We start from the raw sequence: 17,752 nt of genomic DNA, 5'->3' as shown, positions 1-17,752 counted from the left end.
TAATACCTCATTTTTGAAAAAAATGTGACGTGCAGAACACGTGCGGAACAAATTGTTCACGTGGAGCTCTAAACTCTGAGATGAAATTATAGTCCAAAAATGTAAACAAACAACTGTCACTGTCAAAGTGACATCTCATACATCATAGACCTTTTTCCGGTTCCACTCTTCATATTACGAGTCTGGCATTCTGCGAATGTGGCTTTCTGCTAATCTGACATTCTGCTCATTCGGCATTTTGCGTTTCTGGCATAAAGCGTCAAAACGGCAGTAATTATAATAGAAAAAATATCGTTTTGGGTTAAACGACATTTTATTTTATTTTATTCAATGAACAAAGTTTCAACAGCATTCTTATACTTATTTGACAAATGTGTTTAAGCAGTACAAAAGCCAATTACAGAAACTCACTATGTATACAAACATAAAGAACTACTGAAATCATTATGTGACGTAAAATATTTTCAATCGAGAAATGACGACGAAATTAGAAGGGCCACGGCCCACAGAAAATTACCCCATATCCCAGATATTTTTTAGATCGGAATAAATTCTTAACTGCCTCCGTTGCCGAATGGTAACCATGCTGGTCTGCCATGCAGAGATATCGGGTTCGATTCCCAGCCTGAGAGAAGTATAAATATTGTAATGGAATTCGATTTCATATTAGAGTTTACTACTGCTAAAAAACTTGTTTTTATAATAAACGTGGCGTTCGTTCCACACTGTTTCACAGATATTCCTAATCAGGGGGTACAGAAAGCACGTCAAGCGTAACACTTAAGATTTAAATCCAACTCTATGCCGCTTACGATAAGAACGGTTCAAAGTATATAGTGTTAAGCTTGACGTGTTTTTGACTGTCTTGGTCAAATTCTGCTACGTTAGGTTGTTCGTTTAATACGTCATTAGGAACGAATGAGCGGTTTCATTTGAACAAACGAGTGACTGTTTTGTAATATTCTGTGTCTGTGACCCGTGTATGTACTTGACGTTTCGGGTTTCGACGTGCTGAAGGAGAATTGACAGAAAAGACGGAAAGAAAATTGCACACTGCCTACCGCGCGTGCTTGTCGCGTTTTGGATTTAATTTTTATCGTTCCAAATTTCGGATGACTTGTGACGAAAATAGTGTAGTGAAAATGACATTGTTAATTCGGTAAACCCATAAGCAAATCCTACTTTTCAAACTACAATCTGGTTATATTTTGTGTTGTGTCAGTATTGATAGAGTATTATGAACTTTGAGGACTATGAAACCCTACCGACCCAGAACCCCATCACCCATATGACGGCCGGCGCCATCGCGGGCGTGATGGAGCACTGCATCATGTATCCGCTGGACTCGGTGAAGGTGAGCCCTAACCTTCAACGCAGCAGCGCTAGTTACGCCACTGTCGGTTGCTGCGGCTGGCGCCTCCCGGTTATGTAAACATGTCTATCGTGGTCGCTCCGAGTAGGATCGGATCTTCATTTTGCGGCTGTTCTCCGGCGTCCTCAACATCTCTGTGTTGGACGTTTCATGCCAATGTCATTTGCGCAATTGTAAGTCGATTTTTTCCCATAACCGCTACTCTTCTTGCTACTGGTAATACACACACCGCTTCATCACAAAGTGATCTTGTTGGCTGCATTTCTGGTAAGCAATTGTGCAGCATTGACTAAATACTGGAGTTTAAAAGTTTCTCTATTGTGTAAATTAATTATTTATTAAGCTTACAAATATGAAGATAACAAGCCAGGCCACTCATACGCCTTCTGACTCGTGTGGGCTTGTTACAGAAGAGGACATAAAAAACGTGTTAGTACATTTACCAACCGCTGTGTTATTTATAAGCAGTGATGTGACCTTGAAGGCAAATGTTTTTTTGTGCATTTATTGATGATGACACAACACTTGCCTTGAGCATTACAATAATACAGGTAGCCTTTTCAAGTGGTCAAAGAGCTTGAACAAAATATTAATACTTTAGTGTGTGCTGCATATGGCCCTCATTTTAGTTTACTCAAAATTAATTATGTAGTAAAAGAAACTTTGAAGACTTCAATAATAAATATACTTGTGTGCAATTCTGCTTACCTGCTAAAATATGAGGAAGAGAAAGGAAGTTGAGATGATTGTATAATCTAGAACAATAACAAATAGTCTGGTTGTAGGGAATATCTAGACAAGAGTCTAGAAATAAGAGGTCTGTATTATTTAAAATATGTGAAAGTCGGCATTAACTGAAGTTTTGGCATTAATTGCCTTTATGTAAATTGTACAATTTCGTAAAAAATAAATACAAATATGATAAACACGCTGTATTGATTTTTTCATTTAACATATTTGGTTTGTATAGTATATTACTGCGCCTCTATTAATTTATTGTATGATTAAAACAATGCTATTTATGAACAGTTTATATATAACATATTGAAATGTTCAAAACCCTATGATCTTTTATAAAGCTTGTGCATTTGTATATTGTCTATATGGTAATGAAATGATATATTATACAGTGATTTTGTAGAATGAGGTATTCTATCATATCATAACAAACAGCACAAAAACCTAATGTTCCTAAAAGTTTAATAGGTGCTTGGTTCCAATAAAGTTTGAGTTAAAATTTTTGTAGTAAGTCAAAGAATTATTTATAGATTTACTTTCAGATATCAGATAATCATTTAATGTAACAGTTTTGCTTTTAATGCATTAAAAATTGTGCAAATTTAGTGTATCAAAATTTTCATTGCTACTCTCAATATGTTGTTAAAAGAATGGGGATTTTCTTGCGATAAATAGATAAAGATAACAAATATCATTTAAATTTAATTACCAAATTCGAATTATCTACTTATTCTTACAAGATGGACTATTGTGACACTTGGACGTGCATAAAATATTCTTTTTAAGTTATTGAGTAATAATTTTTATTATAACATTGCTTTGCGCACCTACATTTAACAAATCCCTGGACATTGTGTACAATACCTAGACCAAGTTTATAATTGAGTTTTCATACTTTGACTGACTGTTTAAGGCATTGTAAATGAATGTATGTCTGTCTGCGAAGTGTGCCCAGTCACATATGAACTACAACCTCTTTAATAATTACACTCTACAGATTCACGGCCTGTACCCCTTTTTTTAAATACTTTTTTTAATGTAAAACTGCTTGATCAAAATAGGAACTGATGCTAAGCGACAATGGGCCCATGTTGTTGTGTGAAGTGTTGCCCTCAACAACCCCAAATTGTAGCTTTTAGGTATTGGCTATGAATTCCACTCCTTTACCACATGCACCAGGAAATATTAGGCAAAGTGCTTTGTAGGTGGTAAGTCAATGACATAAGTATTGAGTGGTTTGGATTTCTAATAGTCCGAGGGACGAATGGTAAGGTTGAAACAAAATTGTAAAGTTCTTCCTATGGATAACAGATAAGTTGGCCATTTTTCTTATGATATGGGGTCCTTCAAACGAGGCGTGAAGAGGCATATTGTACAGGCAGGGTGGAGGTGGCTAGTGCAGTCAGGATTTCATCGCTGCACTAGGTTCCTTCGCGTTTGGATACCACTTTCCACTTAACAGCAGGTGGAGTGGAGTCATTTGCCTGTCATGTATAAAAAAAAAAAAAAAAAGTGATTAAGACTAAACTTCGACTCCACCAGAGAGTTGTTGTCTAATAATCTTTCTACTTGTCTTTAATATCTTCGTTTTTGTAACTTACATATAACTACGAGGGGAGGTCCAAAAGTCCGCGGAATGGAGGGGTTGTAAATAATATAAAACAATAAGGCTATTTTTCCTTTTCAATATAATTACCTTTGAGCTCAATACATTTTTTAGATCTCGAAATTAGCTTTTCTATGCCATCGAAAAAATATTTTTACTCTTTGCTCTCAAAATGAGCTAACATTGCTGCCTTAACCTCTTCATCGTCGCGAAATTTTTTCCCACGTAATTCTTTTTCCAAATTTGGGAACAAATAATAATCGCTGGGGGCTAGGTCCGGGCTGTAAGATGGGTGGGACAGCGATTGAAAGCCACACTTGTGTAGAGCAGCCATCGCAACATTGCTCTTGTGAACCGGTGCGTTGTCTTGCAAAAGCAACACACCCTTTATCCATTTTCCCCGCCTTTTTTCTTTGACAGCTTCCTTCAGTCTCTCTAATGTTCTTGCGTAATATTCTCCCGTTATATTGACCCCCTTTTCTTTGTAGTCAACCAATAAAATTCCTTCACAATCCCAAAAACCGTAGCCATGATTTTTCCAGCCGATTCCGACACCTTAAACTTCTTAGGGGGTGGTGTACCCTTTTTATGCCATTGCATTGACTCCTGTTTGGACTCGGGCTCAAAGTGATGAACCCAAGTTTTATCTCCAGTAGCAATTTGCTCCAAAATTGGGGCAGGTTCTGCGCCACACAGCTCCAAGAAGTGCTTTGATGCATCGATTCTTTGTTGCCTTTGAGGCGGCGTGAGCATTCTCGGCACCCATCTTGCACTGACTTTCGTCATCCCAAGATGATCGTGTAGGATCCTCAAAATGGTAGTGTCTGATACTCCTACTAATGCAGACAGCTGTTTCTTCTTCAGACGGGCATCTTCCAATATAAATTTTTCGATTTTTTCAACATTGTCTGATGTGGTGGCCTCAACTGACCGTCCTGGGCGAAGATCGTCTTCAATTGATTCTCTGCCATGTTTGAAAAGACCGTGCCACTTGTAAATCATTGTTTTACCAGGGCACTGATCCCCATAAACAGTTTCCATCTCATTCATAATGGTTTGAGGAGGTTTTCCTTGCTTGGTAAGGAATTTGATGACAGCACGAAACTCGATTTGCTCCATATTTGCAGTTTTCTTCCGGATTTACTTGTTTGTAGGGCGATATCTCGTAAACTAATGGAGTTAAAAGGGTGAAGCTTGATATATATACCCCTAATGAGTATCTGATTAATACCACATCAAGCAAGCGTAATTAGCGGGCTCCCGCCCCCTCCATTCCGCGTACTTTTGGACCTCCCCTCGTACCATGTTTATAACTTATTTACTCATCATCCTACATTAAATGTTATTTGCTCATTACATATGCATATATGTTTGGCTTGTTTAACTGAAACTGACAATACTTTCTATATACTGTTCATATATTTATATTCTTTGTGGTTAGCGGTTGCTTCCACGCGTTGTATCTGATTGGCTATCGTGTCGTATTCTATTCGATCGCTATAATGGCTACTGCCTCTGTATGGCGAAATTGTCATCATATCGTGAGAAGTCTATTTATTGTACTATGAGTGGATGCGTGCGGCTAGTACCAACCAGGAGTTTTATCAGCGTAGGTGTGCACCGGATGTGAGGCTCCTTCGGAGACGGGAATTTTCGCTCCTGTGCACGACTTCGGCGTGAAGGAACGAACCCGAGACGTGGATGAGTGTTGCAGTTGTATGTTCGTAACATTCTACATTCAATGGGAGCCTGTGCGCGCACCGCAGTTCGGGGGATTGTGGCCACTTCGGTTATAATTTTGTGGGAATAGGTTGTTTCTATCGATGTTGCGAAACAGCTTAATATCACCGATGAGCTCTGCCTCACCCGCACAAGTAATTCGTATTGCCTTCACGTTGTTCCCGAAATGGTTCATGAGCGTTTCATCGATCATGACACGAGTGTACGTCTCCGACGCTCCGATCACATAAAAATACTAATATTGAGGCAGTGGCCTGCCGTGCTTACAATATGAAGAGTAGGTATATTTGAAATGTACATAGACTTACTGTTCTTATTGTAAGCACGGCAGTGTGCGCATTGTTCTTCTTGCATTGGCTCGAGACAGGCGCTGCGCCGGCGCGCGCGGCCACTGTGAACGTAACGAGCGTCTAGACGTACATTTGACTTACCCGCGCCCGCCGCCACTTTGAATAAGACCTTAGTCTTTGTGGTCGTCGTACTATCAGCTCGTACTCCCTGCAGTTTTTGATTAACCAGATAGTTTTTCTGCGCTCGGATGCACCGTTGACCCAGTTATTTCAATTATCGCCTAGTGTTTGAAAGTATCCGCCCTGTTCGGGGTCCGGGTTATAGTGCGTTTACTACTATAGCCTTTTTGGTTGGAGTTTTGCACACGGTTTTACTGATCCGCCGTGTCTCGTCTTCGGCCAGAATCACAAAATCACCCGTCGCCTTGTATGTATGTAGTGATCGAACATTTTCCCTCTGATAATCTGGGAGGTGTCGTCATCACACAGTGCAGCATTTACTTCCTCAAGTTTCGCCTGAAGCTGGCTTCAGAGCCGCTTGTGTAGGACTTACAGGATAGCGTCACAAGTATGGAGGCCAGCCACTTTGTCGCTTTGATGACTGACTTCGGTCTTGGGACTCCGTTGCTTCTCTTAGATCCGGCGGATCGACAATTCCTTGCTTGACTTTTTCTTTTTTATGTTCTTTGGAATCACGAGTGATAAGCTCTCATCGGCGGCTGACATTGTTTTTTTTTTATATTACCTGTTTTTGCTTTCACGGTCCTTAGCTGTGTGCTTTGAGAACCATTCCGATGTAGTCTTTTATCTTGCCTTTACTGCATTCCAATATCTGTGCTTATTATCGTAGGCATACCTCCCCGCTCCCCTGTACACCCCCATGTCGTGATTATTTTCGAATTCGAAGTCGTTATTATTATATTTGAATTGGCAAATCATTCGAATAAGTCGAATCCAAGCACAATCATTCGACTCGAGTTTGATGATTTATCAATACTGAATGCCTTATAGTCGGTTGGGTGCACGAGCCGAATGATTATTATATCGGAACACCTAATTCATCATGTCCATACCAGAAAATGTCCCTGTCCCCGTCACATTTACAGTGTTTACCATATGTCAGAGACGGCTAGATGATAACGAGCAGAAATGCTCTATGGAATCTATGGATCAATACTACTAATTAGTAATGAATGACCATTCAAATCATTCGAATAAGAAAATTAGTAGGTTACTAATTTGACATTCGAATGACAGCATTAGCGATTACTAACGTGTCGAATATTGAAATCATTCACAATCGCGCATCGCTATCGTGAATGCGGCTATTCATAAATGTGTCAAATGTGCCGTCCGGAAACGTGGGCGGTCTAGTTTTAAATGCCAGGTACACTTGCAGATGTTCCGGTTGCACTCGCAGACAGGTCTGTCTTTTAACTTGGTCCTGTCAGAATCTGCGCTATGTGTGGAGTTAGGTTTGTCTTCTTCACGATGTGATAAGCTTTATCGGGGAAGAACGTTCTTGTTAGCGGTCCTGTTCTGGAGGAATCATGTCAGTTCTGCCATTTGCGGACAGATTCGTATCTGATTTGATCGCTAATTATATATGAGCTTCCAACATCTAAATTAGGTGTTAGATCCTCCAAATCTAAATATAATATTAGAGTTTCTCCAAATCATGGCATTTCTAAATATTATTAAATAATTATGGACAGGCAACAATGTTGTGCTTACAATAAGTATAATATTTTTTTTATTTATTTTTTTTATTGTGACTCGACAAAATGACTGCGCTGCGCCTGATGGAAAGTGCGAATACAGTCCAGAGATGAGAGTAACGGATGGAAAACACAAATATTTTCACTCCGTCACTATCATTTTGCCGGTCTGGCCAAATGCTTCTTCACACTACGTTTGAAGGACCCGATGTTATAGAGGGGAGGGAATACATGCGCCGGGAGTTGGTTCCACAATTTGATGGTTCGGCATAAAAACGAATTGCCAAACTTTTTAGTGCGGGACGGTATTGAACTGACCGTCCAACTGTGGCAACGCAGTCCGGCACGGGTGGTCCGCTGATGGAAAGGAGAGGAAGGGATAAGGTTGAATAACTCTTCAGAGCACTCACCGTGGTACAGGCGATAGAATCGCTAAGAGACGCTATATCTCTGCGAAGCTGTAACGACTCCGCATGCTCAGTTACATGAGGATCGTTGACAACACAGAAGGCGTAGCGATGCAGTCCATCTAGGGCATCGAGCAAGTACTTGGCAGAGCCGTCCCAAAGGTGCGAACAGTACTCCATGCTGCTTCGGACCTGAGCTTTATACAACAGGTATCGCAGCTCTGGAGTAAAAAAATCGGTGCACCTTGTTCAGGATGCCAAGCTTGCGCGACGCGGTACAGATATAGATAATAGGTGTGATACATGCAAGATTACAAGAAAAAATAATAAATATGTATTTATGTATAGTTACATACACGTCACATAGTTTAACATAACGTTAGAAAAAGGGACATAATAAAGGTTCCGAAGGCAGCGAAGTGTGAACTAACTTGAATACAACTAAGCTGCGTTAAAATGAGTTACTGAAAAATAAACACAAAATGTACCGACAATATTGTTTCTGTTTGGCAATCAATGAAGAGCTTGTTCAAATTATAATTCTAAAAAAAAAACTACTTCCGAGTAATATACTAAACTTCCGAAAGAAATACAAACTTACCGAAAATTCGTAAAATAATATTAATATTTTATAAAATCATTTTCACCACTCTAGTGTAGGAACCTGTTTTATTTATATTATTGTTATTATTTAAGGATAATAAATAATAAGGTTAAACCTGACTCGCCGTGGTACTTGTCTGTTCGATACTAGAGTATAGTAATAGTAATTTAAAGGCGAAGGTGCGGGTGGAATAGTGTCCGTTTTCCATTATAGAGTTTACAACACCTAATTTTCGTTTCGACAAAATTATTATTGCTACACACTGGATTCCATGGTGATTCAACGAAAGCAAATATATTTTACGTAGGTCAAATCTTGATTGCGCCCCCTATTCAGTAGGTTAGATTAGGTTAGTATATGAAAAAGCAGCATGAGCCATGCGAGCGAAGCGAGCGTGTCTCGGCAGCAACCGGCGAGTCCCAGAAGCGAATTTGTTTGCGTTTCCGAACATGTTTTCAGGTCAAATTATACATTATTTACGATAAAAATGGCTAATAGTAGTTTTCGGTAAAATATAAATTAAGTTTGTAGAGTAGTGTTACGCCAGCAAGCTGTTTCGGAACTTTCAGTATTTCCTTCGACTATTTTCGTATTTTTATTTGCACAAAAGTTTTCGTAGCTTAATAACGCAGTAACATCATAGATTACTTAATAGTTACTACGTAGTAATATTTTTGTTTTGAGTTAGTGTTGCCCAAAATCAGATTCGTCAATGGTGCTGATCGTATGGCCGGAGAATACCACGGCCGCAGATTACTTAACATCCGCGAATGCTTAGGAGTGTCCTTTTGGCTTTTTTTTTGGTTTGGTTTTTTGTTTGGTTTTTGCAGCAGCGAATGGATGATCCAAAAAGTACTACCGTCTATGGGACCTTACACACATCCTTTTGTTGTTTGTTTTTAGCTGGTTTTTCGGGAATAGTTGACTAAGTACAACTGGGACAGTATGGGGAAAAACATTTTATTAATTTTGAACAACTTCTGCTGTTCCGTTTTTTTTCTTCCAATACAATGAAATGTTAGAATAGAATAGAATAGAATACGTTTATTTGCCAGAATACAGTAATTACATAGGTCTTAAATAAAATTAGGTACATTGTATTCAATCTGCAAGCAGATGTGCAAATATTAATAGGATTTCTTGTTCAGTCTCTACCATTAATTAATTACACTTCGGATTAATTTATATTTGCATTTGAAAATTCTAAATATTCTTTATTAGTATAAAAGCAATGTGTCAAAAGCCATTTTGTCAATTTTAATTTAAATGTATGTCCTTGCAATAATTTAATTTCACTTGGTAAATTATTATAAATAATAACACACATGTTAAAACAGTTTCTTTTATAAATTGCTTTGTGGCAACGAGGTTGGTACAAAAGATTCATGATTTTAGCTCTAGTTTGCCTTTGAATGATTTCACCACGTGTTCTAAAATATTGAGGATAGGTCTTGACAAATACACATATATCCCTAATATGGCAAAGGCAGTATGTTGAGTTTTTTGAACAACGGTTTACAACTATCGTCAAACCACGCACCGCAGATCGCCCGAATACACTTCTTTTGGACCTTAAACGCTCTTTCTAGATCTACTGAGTTGCCCCACAGTACAAGACCGTAGCTGAGCACGGAAGAAACGTAGCCGTGATAAGCCGTCAATGCAGCTTCATGAGAGACAGTTTGTCTTAGCCTTCGTAGAGCGTAAACAAATCTATTTAGTTTCACACAAATCTGCTCAATGTGTTCTTTCCAGCTAAGGTGTTTGTCAATTGTTAATCCAAGAAAATTAAATGTGTCAACTTCGTCTACGGTATCAGTATTGTATTGAATTGTGATTGGTATAGAATTTGAATTATACGATCTAAATGTCATAAATTTAGTTTTGTTTATATTAATATTTAAGTCATTAAAGTCCATCCAATTTACTATATCTGTCAGTCCTTTGTTTATATCAGTGTTAAATGTCGTTTTATCTTTGCATTTTATCATAAGGGTTGTGTCGTCAGCAAATTGTATACATTTATGGTTAGTCGCTTTTGGGAGGTCGTTAATATATAGAATGAACAACAATGGGCCTAGCACGCTACCTTGAGGGATTCCAGCATTACTCGCTTTAAAATTTGATCTATAGGTTAGTTTTTCAAATATAGTACTGTACTTGTTTCTACTAATTCCATTTATTTCTGTATATTGCGATCGATTTTGTAAATAGCTCTCTAACCATTCAAGGGCTCTCCCCCTGATACCTTATATCTCAAGTTTGTGTAAAAGTTTTGAATGACTGACAAAATCGAAAGCTTTACTCATATCAAGAAAGACGGACATTACAGGAGTAGAAGCGTTAATACATTGCGTTATATTACGCAACAGCTCAAAGCATGCAAGAGTTGTAGAGCTACCCTTTTGAAATCCGAATTGAGAACGGCTTATGATTTTATGTTTTTCTAAAAATGCATTCAATCGAGTATGTACAGCTTTTTCGAATATCTTGGATAGAGTCGGGATTAGAGATATTGGCCTATAATTATTTGGATTTTTCTTGTCACCTTTCTTAAAAAGTGGTTTGACAACACAAATTTTTAATTGTTCTGGAAAAAGGCCATCGCTAAAAGATAAATTTATTATATGTGTAAGTGGGTAACAGATACAAGGGGCACATAGTTTAAGCATTTTAGTTGTTATATCGTCGTAGCCACTGGATTTTGTGTTTTTTAACGACATAATAATGTTATATGTTTCCTTTTCGGTAACCGGTTTAAGAAACATTGTGTGGAAATTTTTACTTAGATTATAATTTGGAGTAAATGTCATATGGTTTGGAGTCAAGTTATCTTTATTTGTCATATCAATAAAATAATCATTAAAAATATTGCAAATGTCAACTGGGTTTGAGTATGTCACGTTATTAAGTCGTATGTGTGTAATGTCATTTTTATTAATATTGTTCATTATTGTAGATGAAATTGTATTCCACGTCGCTTTACATTTGTTTTTATTGTTGTGTATATAAATATTATTATTTATTCTCTAAGCTTTTAGGATACACTTTCTTAAGATATTATTATACAATCTGAATTTATTTGTATTTATTTGTTTGTTAGAGCTTGACGTCCTGTATTTTAAATATAACAATCGTTTTGTTTTGCAGCATTTTTTAAGACCTTTTGTAAGCCAGAGTAATTTTTTCGGCCTATCACTAATTTTAACTCTTAGTTTTGGAAAACAAAGTTCATAAAAAAGACGTATCAAATCGTAAAAGTAGTCAAAAGCTCGAGTTACCTTATCTGAACCAAAGACATCAGAAAAAGAAAGTGCCGAAATGCAATTATAAAATTTTTTAATATTGTCAGAACTATAATCGCGCCGCAGTTCATACCATGTAGTGATACCTTTTTGTTTCCCGGTCTTCAGGGTTATGGTTTGCGCAGTTTCGTGGTCAGAAAGCGCAAGAAAGAGAATTTCCGCTTTAACTGATTTTATATTGCTCGCAATCAAGTCGATACACGAGTTTAGCCGCGTTGGTGAGTTTATGTGAACATTAAAATTATAATTTTGAAGCAAACTCGGGAGATCTTTGGAAGCTGTATTTTCCTGCATTATATTTATGTTCCAATCACCGCAAATTACAATTTTTCTACATTTAAATTTGGTCGTCAAATAGTGAAGCAATGTGTTGAGTTTATAAATAAAAACACACCTTCCATGAAACTGAGTCGATCAGCACTAAAATAATCTATATAAACAAAAGTACGTGGAATTACATCTGTTTGCCAAGTTTTATTGAAATATCCCCTAGTTCGCCACTATACAGGACTTTACACAGGAGATCATAAAAATCGCTTCTCACTACTCAAAGTATATTGAGAGAAAAACGCCTTGAATTGGAGAATAGCAAAACCAACCATTAAAATAATGGCTCCTTTAGTAAAATTTAGGCGCTATTTATAAAAATGAATGTTCATGCTTCAGATCAGCCACCCTTAGAGGTGGATGATTTTCTTCAAAATGTACCCTCTTTCCAACAAAAAAAGAATCATGAAAATCGGTTCACAAATACCGGAGTTATCGCGTAACGTACATACAAAAGAAACATGCAGTCGAATTGAGAACCTCCTCCTTTTTTGAAGTCAGTTAAAAATTAATAAATTTTATTCGTTTTTATGGACAACACACGCTTGACCAAATTTACTATGCCAAAATTGTTTTCACAAAAAAGACTTATTGGTTTCTAAGACATGTTCCCTGTATTTTTTTTATAAATATGTATGTGCGAATTTGACCTCCATTTCACCTGATGGAAAGCGACGATGAGGTCGACGATGGAGCTTGCACATCTAAATAATGCCTATTCACTCTCGCCTTGAAAAGGTTCAAGTTAAAGCGTTCAGGGAACAAGTCTGCAGACAGGGAAGTCCACTCCATAGCCGTTCGCCATATTAATGTGGAAGCGTTACGCTTCGTGGGAATCTTTGGAATATCATAGGGGTGGAAACCAAGCCTACGCCTAGTCCCCTGAGATGGAAAGGCGGAATTAAATCGTGTAATTCCATCGCACACTCTCCGTGATATATCCTGTACAATACCGATAAGCAGGCAACTTTACGGCGATGTTCAAGGCTCTGCAGCTTCGCCTCTACTAATTCCGAGTGAAATGTAACCCTTTTGGCACGCTTGTCAATTGAATCCAAGGTGGCTAGTTGGTATGTAGCAGAGCCATCCCAAAAATGGCAGCTGTACTCCATGCACGGCCGGACTTGTGCTTGGTTACAACTGAAGCCATTCCTGGGTTAGCGTGTAGCGTGTACCTTGAACTTATTGGTGTCTGTTCATACTGTTGTTCGAGAAAGCCTAAACGCACAGTTTAGTGAGTTCTATGCATATCATGAAAAGAGAAACTACAGGGTAGGCGATTAAATGCTCATGAAGTTTATTGCTTGACTTAGTTAAGTGCAGTACTAAAATTACAAATATGTACATGATGTGAGCGTTTTAAATGTTTTTAATTTAAAAATATTTTTTACAACAATAATTAAAGTATGTTTACAAAGCGGAGGTAGTATTGTATAAGCATTCACGAAAACGGGCTACAGGCGATGGTGCGGGGGCATCACGCAGGGCCTATATGAGGAAGTAGTCATCCTTGTTAGCCTTCTGCCAGCACACTTGCGTATTGTAGGCAACGTCGCAGTGGTCGACGCCGGGCTGCGTGCCGCAAGCGCGCAAGTGTGGTGCGGAGCGGTCGCGCAGCGCGTCGGGCAACAGTGCCAATATGGCTTCCACGTCTACTGCGCCGTCAGCCATCATGCCCGTCGTTTCCATGGTACACTTTATGTAGCACTTGAGCGCGGCGTCGGGCGACAGCGCCACGCCTGCATTGACGCCCTCAACCAGCGCCCTGTCCACGCCGCTCTCAGCCAAGCAAGAGTCGCGCACGGCTTGCGCTAACTCCGCCATTTCGGGGTCCATAGGCGGCGGGGCGCCCCGCACCAGCGCCACCAGCACACACATCAACAGCATCGTCGAACAGCCCATGTTGCCGAGTGTCGCCGCCGCTGCCTTCCCCAGCTATATACGCCGCCGATGATTGCAACTCTTGTGCTAAATTACACGATCTCCGCATTCGCCACCTTCATTAAATCTCTGCGTGTTTTGCGTTGTCCGTTTAAACTGACATCTCTTTATAGCGGATCATTTAAAAAAGTGACACGGCACCTGCGACCGGAAAACGTCGCTTGTGCGTCCTGCCCAAATTAGAGGGTTAGCGTAAATGCTGTGCAGAGGTGGTACTTAAAATTATCAAATGATTCGATATTAATTACACCTTATGTCCTACTTATAATTCGTAGTCGTAAATGGAGATGACCATAAAACCACTATACGCAATATGCAATTGAAAGAAGATTAATTCACATGTGTAAGTAGAGATTACAAGTTAATATGGAGTTTTCATCATTATGTGCCTTTTTAAATACGTAATACAATTTTAAAAGGAACTTTTATGCGTTTCAGAAGTTCAGAAAACTACTTCAAGCTTACTAGCCTACTGGCTCTTCATATTAAATAAAATTATGACACGCAGACGTTTGTCTGGACACATTTCTGGCCCGATTTATTATAGTATAGGTACTGGGTATCGACGTGAAATGTTGCCTTGCGAATCGTGGAATATAAGGGATATACGATACCTCGGAACTGATGTCGAAAGTGGCGTAGTTTATACCTTAGGAAATAATACGAAATAATAATGATTATACCAACATTCATATAATTATTAATTAATTATAACCAAAAAGTCGTTCTCAAAATAACGATATTAAGAGATTGGAGGCACCAGTGCTCGAGAACACCCAGAACAAACCAATTTCGAAGTTTCATTTCGGGAGGCCACAGAGTGGGTTCTTTTTTAATTTTATTATTTGATTGCTTGCAGACACGGATGCAGTCGCTACGCAGCGCCCATAACACCACCATCGTCGAGACCTTTCGGCACATGGTGCGCCGTGAAGGGCTGCTTAGGTATGCACTTTATGTAACACAGGCTTTATGAGTTCCTTCTGTTCCGGCACTGGTATCAATGAACGCCAAGATCAAATGAAAATAACGCAAAGCTGTCGCACAGACCCAACTTCTTTCATCCACCTGGCTTGAATGAGGTTTCTTTCTTTGTATTTTTATTTTCATCTATCTACTTGAATGAATTATTCGACAAAGAGGAATACAACACGTATCAAGCACAACCGGTTTAATTTTTGTTTCTTGTATTGATGTAGGCTATTACTATTTTGTGTTATGAACAAATATCATTTTAGCAAACGATCGTACTGTGGCCCTAGTTTATAGTTTCCAAAAGCGGTCTCTACCGTCGGTACCGGTACCCGGGGGCGCTGAAGAGTCCTATGGGGGTGGTAGGGGCCTCGGAAGCAATTTGGGGGTGTTGATGCTGACCAGGGGGTGCTACCGCATTTGGAAATGAAAACCTGAATTATCTATATAAACTGCACTACATATGTATTATAATCTTGTGATTTTTTGTGTGGTTAATGTAAAAAATAAGTGTTTTCAATTATTTTTTGTGGTGATGGGCATTGAAATTTTTGTTATCTTGCCTTAGTGGGCGGTGAGCCAAAACGAGAGTCTATGCCCTAGCGTAAGAATATCAATTTCTTTGGCCTTGACTCCCGCTTGCGCCACCCGAGAGGTCCAGTTTGTAAATCGCCCGAATAATATCGGCATTTGTCTATAGAGGCACTGCTCCTTGTCTATGCTTGGAACGGATCGTATCCGCCCAGAGTCAATACAATAAATGTAATTTATTTACCGACGACATTAGTACAGGTTTATAATAAGAATGTACTTATAGCGTTGACTTCTTTCTTGAATTTTATTGTTTATTATGTCGTTTGTTACTAGAGTTTTCCTTCCGGTGACAGAGTTGTAACATAAATAAAGTGTCCTTGGAGAATACACAAATTAGCTGTGGCCTTCGATCAAATGTTATATTGTGCTCTAACGAAGATTGTTTAGTGCAAAGTACGTCTGCGCCTGATTGTGCAATCTTTCCTTGTCCTTAGTCACCGTCTTGTTCGTACGAGCTGCACCGTGGGAGGTGCAGGCTCTTACAACACCACTCTACTCACCACTGTCGACGAAGCCATGTGCGTTGAGGCTGTTGTCGCGTCATCGAAGACGTGTCGCTGCGGACGCACGGTGGAGCTTGTCTCATTTTCCCCCGGATATAATCTGTTGTGACTGCGCTTGCTCAATCCTATCAACAAGATCTTGAACATAAACTATTAAAAAGTCCTTTCAAACTTATCCATCTTTTGTACTCTCTTCAGTAATAAAATATGAATTTGCCCACATTATTATATTATAGTTGTATTTTCAATAAAATATATACAATGAAGATGAAAATCAAAATATGACAACGCGAAAACCTATTTGCCGCTTTGCATTGGTTTGCATTCCATTCGATTACAATATCAATTGCGCCAGTGACGTAAGCCGCATATTCCCTTTAAGTTAACAAAATGAGCTGTCATTGTTGTGTATTTGAGCTCTTCTTTCGCCTATTCTGAATAACGCCTGTTTACTCTTCTTTACCGTTTCGGCGGCACCAGGAGCGGTCGTTTTGAGATGGCCCAGTACCGCTTACGCTGTCTGACATTGGCGCGAATACTTGAAGGCTTATTGTCTGAGTACACCTCCAGGCTATACGCAAACTTTGTAGCAATTTCGTTGGGTTCGATTATTATTATCTTAGCAGTAAATACTAGAAAGTGCCTGCGATTGCTCAATCGGCTGCGACGACCGACGGCGGCTATGCACTGTCAATTGAATAATGAGAATGAGTGGACGGGACAATGTGTCGGACCGCGGCTGTACAAGTATGTCGCAATATTAGAATTAGACTCGAAATATACAAAGCTCGTCCCACTAGAAGGAACAATTTAAGTGTCGGTGTTATTGAAGTTGTTCACGGCGATTGTCAATGTTTGCCTCGCAATGCTTGTGAGTGGTTGTTGATGTCGGTGCTGAGTGATTCGCTATCTGCAACTCGCGACTTGCGAGTACTTACGTAAATCGCTTGCGTCGTCACCATGATTGGCACTCTGGCTTTAATTCGATGAGCAGTGACGCGTCTTCCTGATAGCGCCGCGCCGATGTCGTCACCTTCCGATCGCCGATCGGAGTTCCTTCGGTGGCCGAGTAACCTGGAGTAACGCTGTTTCGACGCAATCGCTGCAGGTCGTCCCTGCTCTCCTCGTATTTCTTCTTATACATAACTCCACATAACTTCGACAATTGTTTGTGAATGCCTACTATGCGAATTGTCTACCTCTACAGCAAGAAAAGGATGTTCCCAGGCAGATACCCTGCACTCGCGTACGTTTTATCAGCACAGCGCCGCTTCGACGAGCAAATATTTGAATTGTCACCTTATTAACTAGCTTGCTTGCATTTATCAGGTTTGACTTATAATTACTTCTTCGTAAATAGAATACTAATGTATCGTTTTCCTGTTCTCATTCTCATATCATAGTTGACTTTATAATAATACTAATAATTCTGCCTAACAATTACACCAACTGGTAACTAGCAGGTAACAGGGCTTAATTTTGGGAGCGCAACCCAGAACACCGGGAATCGAACTCGAGACCTACGCACGAAGCGCGCATAGTGTTAACCACTGAGCCACCTAGGTAGTCGAGTTTTTAACACAAACATGCTTTTATTAAGGTTTGGTAGTGAAATTAGAAACTCATGATTCGTCA

The 17,752-nt window shown here is 39.3% G+C and overlaps 2 protein-coding genes across 2 annotated transcripts in view; one reads left to right on the top strand and one right to left on the bottom strand.

Moving 5' to 3' along the window:
* Nucleotides 1-1,031: 1,031 nt before the first annotated feature.
* The window catches only part of LOC113225549 (mitoferrin-1-like), a 33,259-nt gene continuing 16,538 nt past the window's right edge, over nucleotides 1,032-17,752 (top strand). Inside the window, exons 1-2 of the mRNA XM_026457877.1 lie at nucleotides 1,032-1,354; nucleotides 14,908-14,993. Coding sequence (XP_026313662.1) covers nucleotides 1,238-1,354; nucleotides 14,908-14,993 — 203 coding nt within the window. The 5' untranslated portion in view covers nucleotides 1,032-1,237. The remainder of the gene's footprint in view (nucleotides 1,355-14,907; nucleotides 14,994-17,752) is intronic.
* LOC113225551 (general odorant-binding protein 69a-like) lies at nucleotides 13,389-13,985 on the bottom strand. The gene has a single exon (XM_026457878.1). It carries the CDS (start codon nucleotides 13,983-13,985, stop codon nucleotides 13,596-13,598), a length of 390 nt encoding a protein of 129 aa, XP_026313663.1. The 3' UTR covers nucleotides 13,389-13,595.

This window comes from Hyposmocoma kahamanoa, unplaced genomic scaffold, assembly GCF_003589595.1.
Source record: "Hyposmocoma kahamanoa isolate Upper Pololo Valley unplaced genomic scaffold, ASM358959v1 166, whole genome shotgun sequence".
NCBI classification, from domain to species: Eukaryota; Metazoa; Arthropoda; class Insecta; order Lepidoptera; family Cosmopterigidae; genus Hyposmocoma; species Hyposmocoma kahamanoa.
The sequence above is the reverse complement of the archived record's forward strand: the minus strand, read 5'-3'. Positions and strand labels throughout refer to the sequence as shown.

What these genes read in the sequence shown, in the direction of transcription:
- LOC113225551 (XM_026457878.1), bottom strand. Translation starts at nt 13,985, where the DNA reads ATGTGTGTGCTGGTGGCGCTGGTGCGGGGCGCCCCGCCGCCTATGGAC.